The sequence below is a fragment of the Pan troglodytes genome, chromosome 9 (assembly GCF_028858775.2).
Source record: "Pan troglodytes isolate AG18354 chromosome 9, NHGRI_mPanTro3-v2.0_pri, whole genome shotgun sequence".
NCBI classification, from domain to species: Eukaryota; Metazoa; Chordata; class Mammalia; order Primates; family Hominidae; genus Pan; species Pan troglodytes.
The window spans coordinates 136,315,909-136,332,770 of NC_072407.2; the positions used below are offsets into that span (position 1 = coordinate 136,315,909).

Sequence of the window (16,862 nt, forward strand, 5' to 3'; positions counted from 1 at the left end):
ATTGGGAAAAATAAAACTTTGTAATATTTCAATTTTTTAAATTTATTAAAGCTTGAGGCTGGGTGTGGTGGCTCATGCCTGTAATCCTAGCACTTTGGGAGGCCGAGGCAAGAGGAACACTTGAGGTTGGGAGTTAGAGACCAGCTTGGCCAACATGTTGAAACCCGTTCTCTACTAAAAAATACAAAAATTAGCCAGGTGTGGTGATGGGCACCTGTAATCCCAGCTACTTGGGAGGCTGAGGCACAAGAATCACTTGAACCTGGGAGATGGAGGTTGCAGTGAGCCAAGATTGTGCCACTGCACTCCAGCCCGGGTGACAGAGCAAGACTCTGTTTTTTTAAAAAAAGAAAAATTTATTAAGGCTTGTTTTTTTGGCTTACTATATGGTTTATCCTGGAGAGTGTTTTATGTGCCCATGAGAAAAATGTGTATTGTGCTACTTTTGGGTGGAATGTTGTGTATATATATGTTTGGTCCAACTGGTCCATAATATTGTCCAGGTCCTCTATTTGGTTACTAATTTTCTGTCTGGTTATTCTATCCATTATTGATATTCAGATATTGAGTCTCCTACTATTATTGTCTATTTTTCCCTTTAATTTTGCCACTGTTTGGCTCATATACTTTGGAATTCTGGCATTTGGTGCATATATGTTTATAATTGTTGTATCCTTTTGGTGAATTGACCCTTTTATCATTATATATATTTTATCATATCTTTGTCTCTTGTAACAGTTTTTGATATAAAGTCTATTTTGTTTGATATTAGCAAAGCCACCCCTCCTCTTTTGATTACTGTTTGCATAAAATATCTTTTTCCAGCCTTTCACTTCCAACCAATAAATATCCTTAGATCTGAAGTGAGTGTCTTGTAGATAGTATATAGTTGGATATCGGTTTGTTAAAAATCCATTCTGCCAATGTATGTCTTTTGATTGGGGAGTTTAATGTGTTTACATTCAAAGTAATTACTGATAGAGAATCACTTGCTTTTGCCATTTTGTTGTTTTCTGTATGTCTTACAGCTTTTTGTCCCTCATTTCCTTTATGACTGCTTTACTTTGTATCTAGTTGATTTTTTATAGTGACACTTTTTTATAGCGATTCCCTTTACCTTGGGATAAGGTAAAGGATATATAATATCCTAAAGTTGTGACATTCTGTTTTAAATTGATACCAACCTAACTTCAACTGCACACAAAAACTCTACTCCTTTACAGTTCCGCCCTTCCACTTTATTTTATTGATGTCACAAATTATGTCTTCATATTGGGTGTACCCATTAACTTAAATTTATAATTATTTTATGTCTTTTAAAATCTTGTAGAAAATGAAAAGCCACATTGTAAAGAAAAATTATAATAATATTTTTATATTTTTTATGTGTCTATCTTTGCTGGAGAACTTTATATTTTCATATAGCTTCAAATTACTCTCTAGCATTTTTTCATTTCAACTTTAGGTGTTTTTTCTAGGGAAGGTCTAGTGGTAATGAACTCTCTTAGCTTTACTTTGGGAATTTCTTAATTTTTCCCTCATTTTTGAGTTTTGCTGGATATAGAAGTGTCAAAAAAAAGTTGACACTTTTTCCTTTCAGCACTTTGACTATATGATCTCATTGCCTTCTGGCCTGAAAATTTTCTGGCTGAGATATCCTTTATAGTCTTATTGAGGATCCCTTGCATGTGACCAAAACTTTTTCTGGCATTCAAGAATCTCTCTTTGTCTTCAATGGTTTGATTATAGAGTGTCCCTGAGTGGTTCTCTGGAATTTTTTGAGCTCCTTAGATTTATATAATCATGTCTTTCCTCAAATTAGAGAAGTTTTCAGCTATTATTTTGTAAAAATAATCTCACTGCCCTTTTATCTCTCTTTTTCTTCTAAGAATCCCATAATTCATATATTATTCTGCTTGAAGATGTTGTGTAAGTCCCTTAGGCTCTGTTCACTTTTCTTTATTCTTTTATCTCCTCAGACCTGATCATTTCTGATAACCTGTGTTTAAGTTTGCTTTTCTTTCTTCTACCTGTTTGAATCTGCCGTTGAACTCCTCTAGTGAATTTTTCAATTTATATATGGTGTATTTCAGCCCCAGAAATTCCTTTGGTTCTTTTAAAAATAATCTCTGTTTCTTTGTTGATATTCTCTTTTTCTTCATATATCATTTGCCTGGTTTCCTTTAGCTCCTTGAGCATATTTACAACAGCTGTTATAGATCTCGCTCTACTGAGTCTGGTGTGTGTGTTTCTTCCGATACTGTGTTTGGAGATTTATTTTGTTCCTTTGATGAGTCATACTTCCCTGTTTCTTTTTATGTTTGTGTTTTTTTGGTTGAACATTGGGCATTTGAAAAAACAAACACCTATTTCAGTTTTTGCATGTTTTCAGGGGAACCCTCACTAATTAGTGGGCCCCTAAGCCCGGAGATCAGCCCAGCATGAAGACTTAAGAGCTGATATTTTCTGGGCATGTGTTCTGTCTGTATCTGTGTGTGTGCTTCCCTCCCTACCTCCCCTCCCTGGTCGCTTTCAAGGGTCTTTAATTCCCAGAGTCTCACCCCAGCTTCTTCCTGTGGCCGTAGATGCTCTTCATTTTCTTTTGCTGTAATTCCTTTCCCCCAGGCATCCAAGGCTTTATAGTCCTCTGGCAGCTTTCATATGCTGCCATCTTTAGCTTCCAGCCTGAAGTCCAAACTGTGTTGACGATTCCTGTTTGAGCTCCATGTCAGACAAGACAGAAACCAGTACGTTGGGCAGAACAAGTTAGAACATCGTGAACAAGTTAGAACATTGTGAACAAGTTCCATTTCGCTTCTTCCCCATGAGGGAGCGGGGAGTTGGGACGCGTCCTCCTGACCACACCATGCTACACTGGGGTGGGGCAAGAACTTGTGAAAACATCATACAATTTTGTACCATTTTGCATATGACTTTTTGTTTTGATTTGGTGGTCACTTGTTTGGTTAGGCACTTAAATGGTTTCCAGAGCTCCTATTAAGTTATTTTAGTCAGTCTGGAGTTGTTTTCTTGATGTTTTCATGGGAGAACAAGGGCCTAGTGCTTCCTCCACTGTCTTATTGATACTAATCTTTTGAGATTTTAGTTTTCAATGGGATCTTTTGCTAGTCACTGGTGATGGGCGTGGCAGGGTTGGATACTACAGTTCCCCTGCACACTCAGCTCCTGGTTGTCTGTCTTTTCTCCGCAGTACAAGCGTGGGGGACCTATCATCGCCGTGCAGGTGGAGAATGAATATGGTTCCTATAATAAAGACCCCGCATACATGCCCTACGTCAAGAAGGTAAGAATCCTCTTAGTGCGTTTCTTTAGATTCCTTCCTCTGGCGTGTGCTGTGGGCTGTGCTGTGACATGTGGGTCTGTGCCCTACGTCAGGAAGGTAAGAATCCTCTTAGTGCGTTTCTTTAGATTCCCTCCTCTGGCGTGTGCTGTGGGCTGTGCTGTGACATGTGGGTCTGTGCCCTACGTCAGGAAGGTAAGAATCCTCTTAGTGCGTTTCTTTAGATTCCCTCCTCTGGCGTGTGCTGTGGGCTGTACTGTGACATGTGGGTCTATGCCCTACGTCAGGAAGGTAAGAATCCTCTTAGTGCGTTTCTTTAGATTCCCTCCTCTGGCGTGTGCTGTGGGCTGTGCTGTGACATGTGGGTCTATGCCCTACGTCAGGAAGGTAAGAATCCTCTTAGTGCGTTTCTTTAGATTCCCTCCTCTGGCGTGTGCTGTGGGCTGTACTGTGACATGTGGGTCTATGCCCTACGTCAGGAAGGTAAGAATCCTCTTAGTGCGTTTCTTTAGATTCCTTCCTCTGGCGTGTGCTGTGGGCTGTGCTGTGACATGTGGGTCTATGCCCTACGTCAAGAAGGTAAGAATCCTCTTAGTGTGTTTCTTTAGATTCCCTCCTCTGGTGTGTGCTGTGGGCTGTGCTGTGACATGTGAGTCTATGCCCTACGTCAGGAAGGTAAGAATCCTCTTAGTGCGTTTCTTTAGATTCCCTCCTCTGGCGTGTGCTGTGGGCTGTGCTGTGACATGTGGGTCTAATATTTTTCTCATATTAATACATCCGTATTAATGCATCCTGCAACATCATGTATTAGTGAATTTTCTCTGTTGTTTTATTTCAACAGCGTTGTCACTTATTTACCCTTGATTGAGTTTCATCTGGGAATTTCAGTACACACCTGGTATTGCAGGGGCTGGGAATAAAGGCATTGGCTTAATTGCGTGGTGATGATTAGGAAGGCTTCCTGGAGAGGCGGCTCGAATTCTAAAGTCTAAAGCAGTGGTTCCCAGCCCAGGCTGCACACTGGCTCTATCTGGGGAGTTTTAAGAAATCCCTGTGCCCAGGCCATGTACCATACCAAGCAAAGAAGAATCCTTGGGGTTCTCAGACATCTGGTTTCAGTGTGTAGGGAAGGCTGAGAGCCACTGACTCAATGCATGACTGACCAGGGAAGGGCCGAGCCACACTTAAAATAACAGGCTACATTCAGATCTGCTTTCTGTCCCTTAGTAGCTGAGACCTTGAACAAATGCCTTGAGTTTTTTCTAAACCTCCTTTTTCTCTTCTATAAAGTGTGACTAATAGGAGTATTTACCTTTCCAAATTGTGAGTATGATGTGATATCCCGCAGCTCAGTACTGTTCTAGTAAGTTGTCAATAAATAAGACCTTGATGGAATCATTGGCATTTGCTGTGGAGTACCTTGGAGGTTCGGCCATGGTGTGAGCTGAGGAAGTGTAAGTGGCTGCAGTGACTCCACCTACCTGAAGGCCGGACGGCTTTGGGCCTTGATGCCTGGGCAGCATCCCTTCTGCTACGACGTGCAGAGCATTTTCCGTCTGGAAATTAATTCAGTCCCTCCACGTGGGAGACCGAGGCTCAATCCCTTCAACTTGTGGGTTCATGCGTACTCTTCCCCCTTCTCACCTGCAGAAAGCCCTCTTAGGAGGAAGCAAGGCCGTGTCCAGGAAGGGTGGCATTCCTCAAGCTGGAAAGGGGCAAGGTCCATCCTGATGGCCATGCCCAGCCACGGCCTGGAGTAGGGCACTCCTTCAGCTTCCTACAGAAAGATCCCATCCCAGCACGGGACTTGAAGCGTCTCCTGCGATACCCCATTCCCGCAGACTGTCTCTTGGCCCTGGGGCCTCTCAGCGGTTGTTGACTCAGTTACTCAGCTGCAGAGAAGGAGAGCCCCACGAGAGGAGAGTGCAGCTCCCTCAGGGACGTCCCGCTGCACTCATGCTTCCCTGGTGTCGGGGCGGAGGTGCCCATGTGTGACTCAGGTGGGCAAAGAGAAGCAGCAGCGTCCAGCCTCTGTGGTCCTGAAGCTCTTGGGAGAATTCACCAGCCTCTCTCTGAGGCTGCTGGGAGAGTGGTGTGAGAGAACAGGTGCCTGCCCCCAGCCTAGCTCTGCAGATCTCTGGTGCTCAGGCAGGAGCAATTATCCCCTCTGGGGTGGAGTCGGTAAATGAATGCCCAGGAAATGTTAAGTGTGTGTGTATGTGGTAGGGACCTAAGTAAATGCTTGCTAAATATCAGTGAATGATAGTGTGAGGTGGTAGATACAGGACTCTTGATTAATCCCACCTGGGCTCATGGATTGAACTCTGCAGCTCTCCTGTGCCTGAGACAACAGCCCCCTCTGCTCTTTCCTTCCCCGCGTGTGGGACTGGACATGAGCCTTATTCGCCCAGCAGATAATCTCGCTGCCTATCCACTTCCAAAAGATTTCGGCGGAAATAAACAGTCTTGGCATAATATCTGCAGGGAAGATTACGAGAAGACACCTCTGATGGGATTTTTGATCCAAAAGATCCTAGCACCTCAGCACAGAGCCTTTGGCTCTGGGTTCAGGCCCACGTTGCCATGGGCCCTGTAACCTGCGATGCTTGACTTCACCCCTCCGAGGCGCGTCTCTACTGTGAAGACATTAACTGCGAGGCTTGCATAGGACAGTCTGTGTATGAGCGGAAGGCCTGGCGCGGCAGTGACTGCTCTATGGATGTCAGGGGACACTCTGAGTGGTGATTGTCATCACTGCCCCTCAAGCACAGCGTTTCTTCCACTTCACTCTCTGCTTTACAGCTGGGAGGATGCTTCCTGCTGTTCTGGGCATGGGCAGTGCACCGTGGGCACGTGACAGGGCATGGTGGGCCCTCCTGGGCCTTGCCATCCCCCAAACCCACACCGGCCAGCGTGGGGAAGGGACAGGCCTGTTGCTTGTGCTGTGAGAGAAGGGAAGGATGTAGGTGTCGTCCTGGAGGCCTGACCTACTCGCTGGAGCCCAGCAGACAGTGGCGGGTGACACGCGGCAGCAGGCTTCCCTGAGCTGGCCTCAGTGTAGACTCGCCTAGGCATGCTAGCTGGCCCACCGGGCACCTTCCAGATCCGGAGCAACCAGGGGCTGCCCCAGCTTGCCAGCCCTGCCCCTGCTGTGATGGGAATTCATGCTGATTGGAGCTGTGCTGAGCATGGCCGGTGCAGATGGCAGGAGACTTTTCTGTTTTTGGCAGAGAAATAAACGCTTTATTTGGCATCTCTCCCTCTAGCTCTTCAGGCTACCCAACTGCAGCTGTGTGTCACTGCAGACGCTCTGAGGAGCCAGGGCAGACGAGGGCTTATCTCATTTCCCCCACAGGCACTGGAGGACCGTGGCATTGTGGAACTGCTCCTGACTTCAGACAACAAGGATGGGCTGAGCAAGGGGATTGTCCAGGGAGGTAACTGCACCTGTGTTGGGCCGTGGGGGCTGGCGGCGGCCCTGGGCTGGCTGTGCACGCTCCCCCTGTGGGACTGCGACCCAAGTAGGAGTTTCTCTGGTGCCTGTTACTCTCCCGTGCATATGGCACTGGGCTGCAGACACCCTTGGGTTCCATGAGTGGGGAGGGTCTGTGTGAGAGATTGTGGTGCGTGGCTGGCTGGGTGGCTGTTCTCCCGCCCTGTTGGGCACTCGGGCTCCAAGGGCACTCTGCAGATGACTGCCTCACGTGCGGGCTTCCTGTTTTCAGAACATTGCAGCTCCGTTCTACCCAGCTGCATGGGCCCCGAACCTGGTAGTGACTGTGAGCTCCTTTCCAGTCCGCCTGGCACCTAAGCCATTGTTTGCTTTATCTCCCAGTGCTCCTGGAATCCCTACAGGCCTAAGCAGTTGCCTGCTAGCAGCACCCCTGGCCTGCATTGCTGCAGTAGCATTTTCACTGTTGACTCCATAATGTGTTCTCAGCATATCAGCCTCCGCGTGCCTCTGAAAATGTCGTCCAGATTACCCTATCCTGCTGAACGCCAGGCATCTCTGTCGCACTCAGAGTGAAGCGCAGGTTCTGGGAATGACCGCGAAAGGCCTCTCCACTTGGCCTCCAGGACCCAGCTGAGCTCACCTCCTGCTCCTTCCCTTTGCTCACACCGTTTCACCCTCTTTACTGTTCCTCCAACATCCGGATCCCCAGCCTTGGGGGCTTTGCTCTTCTTCCAGAGAGCTACATGGCTGTTCTCCGAAGTTAGCGAGGCTTTCTGTAGCACCACACTTGAAATTGAACTTCCTCCTTCGTGGGGCTCACTCAATCCTTCTCCCTGCTTTCTTTTCGCCCTCTCACCTTCCGGGTAGTTGATTTATGTCATTCATCTGTTTCACCCAGCAGTACTCTTGGCGGGGCCTGGGCTTTGGCTGGTTCAGGCTGTGCTCAGGGGCCCAGGCGTGGTTTGTGGCCTTGGTGAGCATAGCGCCCTCCCATCGTTGCAGCGGGGCCCTTCCTGTGGCCTCCTGCACCCGTGCTTGTGTCTGCTCTGGCACATTCCACGCTTTCTTTTCTTTCTTATGCATTTCCTTCCACAGACCGAGCTGCTGGAAGATCTCTCTATATCCCTGCAGCAGCGCCTAGCTGGCACCCAGGGAGTGAAGGTCCATGAATGGCGAGGAAAAGGCTTTTGTCCCCAGGCAGAGTTAGTCAAGGACCCAGACCTCGTGTCTCCGGCATGGGGGGGACCAGCAGTGATTCCCACGGCTTCCACGCGGTGGCGCTGTCTCCCCACGGCTGCTTCCAAGGCCTGCTCCAGGCTGCGCAGGGCTGTGGCTGTGTAGGGAGACTCCTGATGCTGGAGCGCATTTTAGCACTTGGCGGCCTCCCGGTTTCAGGCCTTGCAAGGAAGCCCGGGAGTCGCCACTGCTTTTCCCTGTGGCCCTCCCACCTCCAGGCACCCACCTGCGTGCCCCTGTTGCCACCTGCTGCCCGGAATAACTTCTTTTTTTTTTTAATTAAAAAAATTAAACGGTCTAAAAGTGAAATAATCGAAAATGTTGGTAGAGAAATACAGTGTTGCCTACTCTTCGTTACATTCTCCAGAAATGACCATTTTCAACTCTTTGACTTTTTCTTTGGATATTTTCATTCTTATTTCCAAATACTGTGAACATACAGCCCTGCATCGTTTGCTTTAAAAGTTCTGCCTATTGGCCGGGCGGTGGCTCAGGCCTGTCATCCCGGCACTGTGGGAGGCCGAGGCGGGTGGATCACCTGAGGTCAGGAGTTCGAGACCAGCCTGCCCAACATGGCGAAACCCTGTCTCTACTGAAAATACAAAAAATTAGCCGGGTGTGGTGGCGGGCGCCTGTAGTCCCAGCTACTGGGGAGCTGAGGCAGAAGAATCCGTGAACCCGGGAGGCGGAGTTTGCAGTGAGCCGAGATTGCGCCACTGCACTCCAGCCTGGACGACAGAGTGAGACTCCGTCTCAAAAAAAAACAAAAACCAAAAAACATTAGCCGAGCGTGGTGGCGGGTGCCTGTAATCCCAGCTACTTGGGAGGCTGAGGCAGGAGAATTGCTTGAATGCGAGAGGCAGAGGTTGCAGTGAGCCCCGATGGTACCCCTGCACTCTAGCCTGGGTGACAAGAGCAAAACTCTGTTAAAAAAAAAAAATTCTGCCTATTGACTTCTTGTTCCAGTAGGTGATGAGTGTTCTTTCCTGCCAGCATGGCTGTTCAGCCCTGATAGGCGCCAGCGTGGGCCTCGCGGATGTGTATGACAACGGTTCACTGCAGGCACCTGCCACGTGGGTGATACCCTGCACAGTATCTGTGAATTCTCAGGGTGCCAGCCGGCTCTGCAGTGTGCTTAGTTTTCAGTGTAATTATTGTTTGTTTTTCTTTTCATTTCAATTCTCTTTCCTCCCCTCAACTCCCCTGGTGCCGCTTTCTCTTTTAAACAAATGCTTTGCCAGAGATGTCGCAGATGCCTGTCGCTGGTGTTCCTCAGGTCCTGTGCCTGTCCGATTCTGCCTGGGTCTGATCCGGCTCGTCTGGAGGCCTCGCTCTCATTGTTCTGGCCTGCATGGTGGGGGGTCTGCTGCTTGGCTGCATCCCGCGTGGAATCCTGCTTGCTGGAGTTCCAGGAAACAGGATGTTTCTTGGTGCTCGTGGCTTCCCGGCACCTGCTGTTGCTGCCTCGGCACAGGGGACTCCGGCTCCCGAGCGTTTCCTGGGTCTTCTTCCTCCTCGCCCCCTGCCAAGTTCCTCAGGGAGACCGCCCTCCCCTTCTAGTGCTGCTGCGCATCCGGGGAGCTGCCCAGTTGCGCTCACCATGGTGGGCCGTGCGGGCTGTGCGTGTCTTTCGTGGTGCTCCACCCTCTTGTCCTCGGGGCTTTCGGTCATCCTGGTGTTTGTGTATTGGGTGCTCCTATAGATTGTCCACGTCTTTTCTATTCTTTATCTCTGTGCCTTTCAGCTCTTCTTTCTGGGTGACTTCCTGAGCTTTTATCTTCCAGTCCTCCCGTCATTTCCTGGGTCACGTTTTTCTTAATGTATTTCTCTTCTCATAGCATACTTTAGAAATGGATACTACCTTCCTTCTTTCTCTCCGAGGGTAGTTTGCTTTTTACAAAAGCGCTGCCCGCGTTCCCTTCCTAGCGCTGCCCGCGTTCCTTCCCCGGCGCTGCCCGCGTTCCCTTCCTAGCGCTGCCTGCGTGTTTTTCTGCTGGCTGTTCCCCTCCATCTCCTGCGCGAGGGGATGCTCTGGATCAGCCGCTACCCAGCAGCTTAGGAAAGAGGCTCTCGGCTGCCACTCGGAGCGCCGGGTGTGGGAGAGGCTGTTGACAGGAGTTCTTCCCCCTGGGATGACTGGGCCGTGGGGCTTTTTCAAGAAGGGACACTCACTTGTCGGAGTGTGGGGCTATGTCTGCCACTGTTGAGTGTTTCTGGAGAAGTCCTGGGTTCTTGCCGCAGCTGTTCTGGGCCAGGCCGGCGGTGGACAGGCATGTGCTGTGGAGACTGCCTGCCTTCCTCTTCCTGCCCTCCCCTCCACCTGCCACACACCCACTCCCGCAGCAGCTCGGGCCCAGGGTTCTCAGGCAGGATGGCCCCCGAGGAGGGGATGGGCCCAGGTGGGAATGAGGACAGGGCATCATCCCATCTCATGGTGATCAGGTCCTGGGGCTGGGAGTGGGGTGAGGCCTTGGGCTGGAGCTGGAGCCGACGGTCACCCCTTCCGCACTCCTAGACCATTTACTGTCCCTGTGTCCTTCGCAGTGTTCCAGGATTTGCCAGTGTCTCTTCTTGTTGCTGTTCCTCATGGCTGTTTACCTGTCCACTCTCCGCTTGTATTTGTGAGACGTATCAGGAAGGACAGGACAGAGATGCTTGTGTTCACTTAGCCCTGTGCATCCTGCAGACTTTGAGTTCAGCCTGCTCAGTTTCAGACTGTCCTCCTGTCTTCAAAGGGCTTCTGGCTTGAGGGGAGGGGTCTGGGTGGAGGGTCCCACCCAGTGGGCTGCTGGAGGGCAGGGACAAGGCAGAGCTATGGTATGGTGTCAGGGAGACCCAGGTGTGCAGCCCCGCTCTGCCACTACCTGAAGCCAATTATTGTGACCTAGAGGCAAGTTATTTCACCTCCCCGGAGCCCCAGCTGTCGCTTGCATTTCTTCACTGGCAATCAGAGGCTTTCGTCCTGCAGCAGAGCATCAGGGTGGCCTGGCTTGCCAGGCTGGCTCAGCCTCTCTGGTGTGTGCCTAGGCTGTGCCTGTGAACTGACTGCTAGGCAGATAGCAGGCAGGTGAGGGGCCCCAGGATAAGGCTGTGCCACTGGGGTGGGCGTGGGCATGGCTGGGTGTCAGCCAAACAGAGTGCACCTTTCTTGAGCATATGTTTCACTGATAGAAAGCCACTGAAAATAGCATTTTAAATTTTAAAAGAAACATGTTATGGGGTAGAATACAGAATTAGCCCTTATCAAGAAATCAGAGAGGAATCTTTGTTTACATGATTACCTTGGACCGGATGCTTGGGGTGCCAAGGAAGGATCAGGCTCTGGTTCGTACAAAAGAACAAGGAACAGAGTGCATGCTCGGCTTGTAGAAGTCACAGTTGATTGAGATCAGGTGCCCAGGGAGTGACTGCCTCTCAGCTCTGTGCTGCTGTGGCGGAGTCTCCAAGACAACAAGATAAGTCTCCTGGCATCCTGGCTGACTTATTTATTTATTTATTTATTTATTTTTGTGAGACACAGTCTCACTCTGTCGCCCAGGCTAGGGTGCAATGGCACAATCTCAGCTCACTGCAACTTCTGCCTCTTGGGTTCAAGTGATCCTCCCACCTCAGCCTCCCAAGTAGTTGGGATTACAGGCATGCACCACCAACCCTGGCTAATTTTTTTGTGTATTTTAGTAGAGAGGGGGTTTCACCATGCTGGCCAGGCTGGTCTCGAACTCCTGGCCTCAAGTGATCCACCTGCCTTAGCCTCCCAAAGTGTTGGGGTTACAGGTGTGAGCCACCGCGCCTGACTGTGGCTGACTTCTAACTGGAGGTGGGAAACGGTGTCAGGGCCGCTTACTTTATTGTGCTGGTGGATTGAGAAGGGTTTGGGGTCACCTAGAAGGTCCCTGGCTTTGAGACAGTGCTTTGTCTGTCTCTCTCCTCTTCCCTTTAACAGTGTTGGCCACCATCAACTTGCAGTCAACACACGAGCTGCAGCTACTGACCACCTTTCTCTTCAATGTCCAGGTAAGTCCAGCCCCAGGGAAGCTGCGGCCCGCCCTGCTCAGCGGCCTATGGGAATTCTGAATGCCTGTCAGCGTGCTCAGCTTCCCCAGCGCAGGGAGCTGGACTCAGGGCTGTTGGCCTCTGGCCCCCCGCCCATGCCACTGTGTGCCTGCAAGGCCCGCTGCCCAGAAACACCTCTGAGGGCTGCTGTGTAGGCTGATGCAGTGTGGACAATCACCCACTGCCCTGAGAGAGGGGCCCTTTTGGTGCACTCCTAGAGGACTCAACTTTTGTGGCCTCAGCTAGCTCCAGACTTGCTCCCAGGGATTGAGGGGGAAGAAAAAACTTCCCTGTCCTATACTACACAGGCATCCGACCTTAACCTGTGAGGCCCCTGCAATCCTGGAAAGATTATTGTCATCAGCAAGGCAGGAAGCCTGGTCCACTCCAGGTGCAGAGAGAGGGAGGAGTTTCCAGATGTCCCTCAATATCTGTCAGACTGATGGGCATTTACGCCACTCTGTAGTTCTGACTGGCCTCTTTCTCGAGCTCGCGTGCCCCTCCGAAGCAGGTGGATGGACAGGGCCACGCTGCAGCCCTCTGCAGACCTGAGAGGCCCCAGCTGTCCCCTGGCTCACTGAGGGGCGTGGATGCTCCAGACTGCCCCCGCGCTGCGTCGTCACACTGGTCCTGGGCCTGGAGTGGAGTTGTGCTTGGATGGACAGGCATGGATGGCTGTGGAGACGCTGGGCTGCTTTCCATTCCGGCTGATGGCCTTCCAGAGCAGGGGCTGTGTCCTCAGGCACATCTGCGTGGAGCCACCACAGCCATGTGGGGCCGTGTGTGTGTTTGATGTGGCTTCTCCTGGAGTTCAGCTGCCAGAGTAGGCGAGGAGGCTCCCAGGAGGAGGTGGGAGGGCTGGCCCCGCTCCCAGGCAGGCTCCTGTGAGGCAGATCAGGCGCGATCCAGCTGGGTCTCTGCCTTCCTTTCTTGGCATTTCCTGAGTGCCTGCCCATGTGTGCAGTGGAGTGGGGGGTGCCTCTCATACTTGTGACTGAGATGACAGGGTCTCCTGCCCTGTGCTGTGTGACCTTGGGCGAGTTACTTAACCTCTCTGTGCATCTCTCTTCTTCTTCTAAGTGGGGATGATGAGAGTACATTGCCTTATGGTGTCAACTCACAGGGTTGTTTGAAGATTAAATGAGGTAATATTTGGAAAGTGCCTAGCACAGCAGCTGATACAGCAGAATGCCTTATGTTTAGCCTTCAAGGTCATCCTTAGAGAGGTAGCCATGCGCGAGCCTTCCCAGGCCAGCTGTCCTGCTAACAGAATGGCCCTGCTGAAGGGCTTTATGTGCGCAGTCCAGAGATGTCTGTTTTCCTGAAGGAAGGGGACTTGGACACCTCCCTGTTTAAATCAAGGGCTCTCTGAATGCACAGCGCAGGCCTCCAGGTGTGCTCCATGTGGCGATGTCTGATAGCGCCTCATTCGTCCTCTGTGTCCATGACCCGTGATGGACAGAACTATGCAAGTGTTTCTTGAGCACCTCCTACCTGCCAGGGACAGTGTGCTAAGGGTGTTATGTGCACTCTCTCATTTAATTCTCCCAATAGTCATATGAGCCAGTGAAGGAGACAGCTATAGAGTGTATAAGGCACCCTGTAAGTAGTGGCTTGGGGACTGCAGCACAGTCTCACTACAGAGCTCCAGCTCTTAGCCAGTTGTGCAGTGCAGTGGCCTGGCCCATGGGTGGACACCCACCTCCGCAGCTCTGGTACCCCCAAGCCAACAACCTTGCTTCTGGCATGGGAGATTTCTGACTTGTGGGACTTTGAATCTGCTTCTCCCTTTTTAGTGATTTAAACGTGGTATGGTATGTCTCCTTTTTGGAAGGTAGGTGGCTTGTAAAGAAAACCAAGCCGCCAGTCTTGCTAGAAGAATTCTTGTAACTACTTTGGCTTTAACCCGGGTATGGCTGGTACCTTCTACTCAGTGGACCGTGAGTTTGTCCCATCCCCCTGGATCAGATTTTGTTGCTGTGTATGCGGTATCCCTCTAAACATAAGGCTATCACTGACCTAGAGATACTTGACAAGCTGTCACTGAATGAGTGAGGAAGGCTCTCTCACACAGAGCCTGAAATACTAGCGTGTTAGTCTTTACACCTCCCCCAGGTGCTCTGGGCTTCTGCAAACGTGGCAGAGTGGAGCATGGTCCCAGGAATGATCTTGGCCTCCTTGGGGCCGTCCTATGCCAAAGTCAGTATTCAGAAAGAAGATTTAAGATTTGTTGAGTGGCCCAGCCAAGGTATAAATCCAAACTGTCAGTGCAGAACCTGCACCATGAATAGCTGTGCTGTAAGGCCCTGATTTTCTGGTTCAGAAAATGCTGCAAACTGCGGTTTAAACTGAGTTGGACCTTGAAGAGGGCCCACTCTGCAGCGTCTGATTTTTCTGCTAATGGAGCCAGTACCCAGGGTGGGGGGGGGTCTGCATCCACAGTATCCCTCTCAGATATGGAGTTGTCCTGGGTAGAACATCCCCCTTCCCTGGAAGAGGACAGGCAAAGCTTGGCTTGATCCCGGACCAGTGTCTTCTTGCTAACACGTATGCAACATTAAAACCATCAGGGTTTGCCATATCGACTTTGGGAGCTTTATCTGCTCTATACCTGCAGGAGGCCACATGTGGCAGGAGAACTGGTGTGCAGGCGAATTTGGCCCTCACCTATGCCCCACCTCCAAAGACCTCTAAGGCAGTGGGTATGCAGCCAGGGAAGAGTAGAGAGGGCAGAGATCCTGGGGCTCCCCTCCACGAAGAGCTTCCCTCTTTTTTGTCTGGCCAGCCTGCTTGTCTAACTCTCATTTTGTGGTGTCCAGGGGACTCAGCCCAAGATGGTGATGGAGTACTGGACGGGGTGGTTTGACTCGTGGGGAGGCCCTCACAATATCTTGGATTCTTCTGGTGAGTGCTTGCGGTGACTACATCCAGAATGTGTGCTACTTAAGAAGTGAGGATGAGTTTCAGTCACCTGCTAACTAATGTAAGCCACAGGGGGTGCAAGGCTGCTGGGATTATCTGTGTGCAGAAGTTGGCTTTGGATATTCCTGAGTCATTTGTCTTGACACTTTGATGAATGGGAGGGCTTTTAACATTGCTTGTTTGTGTTTTTGTAATTAGAAGGGTAATGCATGCCTATTGCAAACATCCAGAAAATACAGAAAAAGTATAGAGAAGAAATAAAATTCCCAGAGCCCAGAGAAAACACTTAGCTGTTTACCATGCAGGCAGTTCTCTCTGTATCTCTGCCGACAGCTCTATACGCACACACAGATAGAGACAGATGCCGTCACACTCCGCTGCACGTCACCTGCTTGTGCCAGTTAATGCACATACAGACAGCTTTCTGTATGACCAAATACAGATTTACATGACTGTTTTAAAGAATGTGAAGAGCCCCATTCTAAACCACGCTTTGTGGACACAGTCTCTCGGGTTGTTTCTGGTGGTTCTGTTAAGTGCACGCCATCCCGGTGAGCATCCCGGTGAGCATCTTGGTGAGCATCCCGGTGAGCATCCCGGTGAGCATCCCGGTGAGCATCCCGGTGGGCATCCCGGTGAGCATCCCGGTGTGCATCCCGGTGAGCATCCCTGTGGGCATCCCGGTGGGCATCCCGGTGAGCATCCCGGTGGGCATCCCGGTGGGCATCCCGGTGAGCATCTTGGTGAGCATCCCGGTGAGCATCCCGGTGAGCATCCCGGTGGGCATCCCGGTGAGCATCCCGGTGAGCATCCCGGTGAGCATCCCGGTGGGCATCCCGGTGAGCATCCCGGTGAGCATCTTGGTGAGCATCCCGGTGAGCATCTTGGTGAGCATCCCGGTGGGCATCCCGGTGAGCATCCCGGTGAGCATCCCGGTGAGCATCTTGGTGAGCATCCCGGTGAGCATCCCGGTGAGCATCCCGGTGAGCATCTTGGTGAGCATCCCGGTGTGCATCCCGGTGAGCATCCCGGTGAGCATCTTGGTGAGCATCCCGGTGAGCATCCCGGTGAGCATCTTGGTGAGCATCCCGGTGAGCATCCCGGTGAGCATCCCGGTGAGCATCCCGGTGGGCATCCCGGTGAGCATCCCGGTGAGCATCTTGGTGAGCATCCCGGTGAGCATCCCGGTGAGCATCCCGGTGAGCATCTTGGTGAGCATCCCGGTGTGCATCCCGGTGAGCATCCCGGTGGGCATCCCGGTGGGCATCCCGGTGAGCATCCCGGTGAGCATCCCGGTGAGCATCTTGGTGAGCATCCCGGTGAGCATCCCGGTGAGCATCCCGGTGAGCATCTTGGTGAGCATCTTGGTGAGCATCCCGGTGAGCATCTTGGTGAGCATCCCGGTGGGCATCCCGGTGAGCATCCCGGTGAGCATCCCGGTGAGCATCCCGGTGGGCATCCCGGTGAGCATCCCGGTGAGCATCTTGGTGAGCATCCCGGTGAGCATCCCGGTGAGCATCCCGGTGAGCATCCCGGTGAGCATCTTGGTGAGCATCCCGGTGTGCATCCCGGTGAGCATCCCGGTGAGCATCTTGGTGAGCATCCCGGTGAGCATCCCGGTGAGCATCTTGGTGAGCATCCCGGTGAGCATCCCGGTGAGCATCCCGGTGGGCATCCCGGTGAGCATCCCGGTGAGCATCTTGGTGAGCATCCCGGTGAGCATCCCGGTGAGCATCCCGGTGAGCATCTTGGTGAGCATCCTGGTGTGCATCCCGGTGAGCATCTTGGTGAGCATCCCGGTGAGCATCCCGGTGAGCATCTTGGTGAGCATCTTGGTGAGCATCCCGGTGAGCATCCCGGTGAGCATCCCGGTGGGCATCCCGGTGAGCATCCCGG

The 16,862-nt window shown here is 51.4% G+C and overlaps 2 protein-coding genes across 6 annotated transcripts in view; one reads left to right on the forward strand and one right to left on the reverse strand.

The window, feature by feature from the left end:
• GLB1L2 (galactosidase beta 1 like 2) overlaps positions 1-16,862 on the forward strand; it is a 48,640-nt gene that overhangs the window by 22,268 nt on the left and 9,510 nt on the right. For both annotated transcript variants that reach the window (XM_009424539.5, XM_009424538.5), the window contains exons 6-9: positions 3,212-3,304; positions 6,657-6,738; positions 11,935-12,005; positions 14,864-14,948. In XM_009424539.5, coding sequence (XP_009422814.4) covers positions 3,212-3,304; positions 6,657-6,738; positions 11,935-12,005; positions 14,864-14,948 — 331 coding nt within the window. The remainder of the gene's footprint in view (positions 1-3,211; positions 3,305-6,656; positions 6,739-11,934; positions 12,006-14,863; positions 14,949-16,862) is intronic.
• B3GAT1 (beta-1,3-glucuronyltransferase 1) overlaps positions 1-16,862 on the reverse strand; it is an 82,479-nt gene that overhangs the window by 19,753 nt on the left and 45,864 nt on the right. The gene's annotated exons all lie outside the window — the stretch shown is intronic.